Source organism: Otolemur garnettii, unplaced genomic scaffold, assembly GCF_000181295.1.
Source record: "Otolemur garnettii isolate 467f Iridium unplaced genomic scaffold, OtoGar3 scaffold00010, whole genome shotgun sequence".
Taxonomy (NCBI): Eukaryota; Metazoa; Chordata; class Mammalia; order Primates; family Galagidae; genus Otolemur; species Otolemur garnettii.
This window is the reverse complement of record NW_003852405.1, coordinates 38,120,629-38,122,609: the sequence shown is the minus strand read 5'-3', so window position 1 is coordinate 38,122,609 and position 1,981 is coordinate 38,120,629. Positions and strand designations below refer to the sequence as shown.

The following is a 1,981-nucleotide window of genomic DNA, read 5'->3' as shown; positions in this document are numbered from 1 at the left end:
GGGACCACAGGCGCCCGCCACAACGCCCGGCCATTTTTTGGTTGCAGCCATCATTGTTGTTTTTGGCGGGTCCGGGCTGGGGATTCGAACCCGCCACCCTAGGTGTACGTGGCTGGCGCCCTAGCCGGTTGAGCCACAGGCGCCGAGCCTACAGTGAAACTCTTAATACTGCTATACCTCCTATTTAGGATACTGGTCATGAGATTAGTTAAGTGGAGGCGTCAGCATTCTAAAACAGAATAAAAAGTGCCCCAGTGCACTGTATATAGTAGAGGTGTTACTTAATCATAGTTTTGTTTCAGAAAAAATGTATATGTGCATACTGAGTCACAGACATAAAATATACTTCTTACTGTGGGTCACAGTCAAAAAAGTTTGAAACACTGGCCTAGGTTGTACGTGGTGGCTCCCACTGTATCCCCAGCACTCTGGGAGGCCAAGGCAGGAAGATCCCTTGAGCTCAGGAGTTTGAGACCAGCCTGAGCAAGAGTGAGACCCTATCTCTTCTAAAAATAGGAAAACTAGCTGGGTGTTATGGCACCTATAGTCATAGCTGCAGGGAGGCTGAGATAGGAAGAGGTTGCTCTGAGCTATGATGATGCCACAGCCTCAGGTGACAGAGTGAGACTGTCGCAAAACCAAAAACCATAAAACACTGGCCTAAAAAGCTCTTTAATTCACTTTGCTATCTTCCAGCTTTTGTTACCTTATTGAATGGAGAACAAGCACAGAATGCAATCCAGACGTTTCATCAATATTCTTTCCGAGGAAAAGACTTAATAGTCCAGCTCCAGCCGACAGATGCTTTGCTATGTATTACCAACCTGCCCATTTCTTTCACATTAGAAGAGTTTGAAGAACTTGTTCGTGCTTACGGAAATATTGAGAGATGTTTTCTGGTCTACAGCGAAGTTACTGGCCACTCCAAAGGCTATGGGTTTGTGGAGTACATGAAGAAGGGCTTTGCTGCCAGGGCCCGATTGGAGCTGTTGGGTAAACAGCTAGGAACATCCGTTCTCTTTGCACAATGGATGGATGTTAACCTGCTGGCCTCAGAGCTCATTCATTCCAAGTGCCTTTGCGTTGACAAACTCCCCAGTGACTACAGGGATTCAGAAGAGCTGCTACAATTTTTTTCCAGTGTTCATAAACCCGTGTTTTGCCAGGTGTGTATTTTTAAGAGATCATTAGAAATATTTAAAAATATATGCGTATGTATCTACTTTCCACGCACTTACAAACTTATTTATCATACTTGTGTGATATCACAGTGGGTAGTTTAATTCTGTTTTAGTGTATAATGAAGACTTGAATGGCATGCGGAATTTAAAGTCAGCTTCTGTTGATACCATTAGGTGGTTAAGTATGCCTTGGCATAGCAAGTCCATTGCTTACTCATCCACTTTCTCATTCCATCTGTTTGTCCAACCCTTGACCCATTCATCTGTCCTCTCTGGCTTGCCATCTCCTCTGTACAGATACTGTGCCAGGTGTCAGAAATGCAGAGAGTAAAAAGACACTATCTCAGTACCTCATAATTTTGGAGAAGAGACTGACAAGTAAGCAAATAATCCCAATCCCAGTCTGAATTATGATACATTGGAGGAAATAAAAGTATTATGAGGTTTAAAAAGAAAGAATAATTCTATTTTAATGAGTCGTAGAAGATGAGGCATTGAGAGAAGACCCTGAAAACTGAGGATGCCCATGAGAATTTCCGAGCACTTCATCATTGTGAAGTCAGGTGTGTTCCATTGAACAGACACGTGTACTGTGCAGAGCCCCCTCCCTGCAGACTTCACATCACCTGACCAGCTCATGCAGTCAGGTGTGTTCCAGTGAACAGACATGTGTACTGTGCAGAGCCCCCTCCCTGCAGACTTCATGTCACCTGACCAGCTCATGCAGTCAGGTGTGTTCCAGTGAACAGACACGTGTACTGTGCAGAGCCCCCTCCCTGCAGACTTCACGTCACCTGACC

At 44.8% G+C, this 1,981-nt stretch overlaps 1 protein-coding gene across 1 annotated transcript in view; it reads left to right on the top strand.

Moving 5' to 3' along the window:
* Positions 1–1,981, top strand: part of RAVER2 (ribonucleoprotein, PTB binding 2) — a 68,727-nt gene that overhangs the window by 28,495 nt on the left and 38,251 nt on the right. The window contains exon 3 of the mRNA XM_023509877.1: positions 697–1,166. Coding sequence (XP_023365645.1) covers positions 697–1,166 — 470 coding nt within the window. The remainder of the gene's footprint in view (positions 1–696; positions 1,167–1,981) is intronic.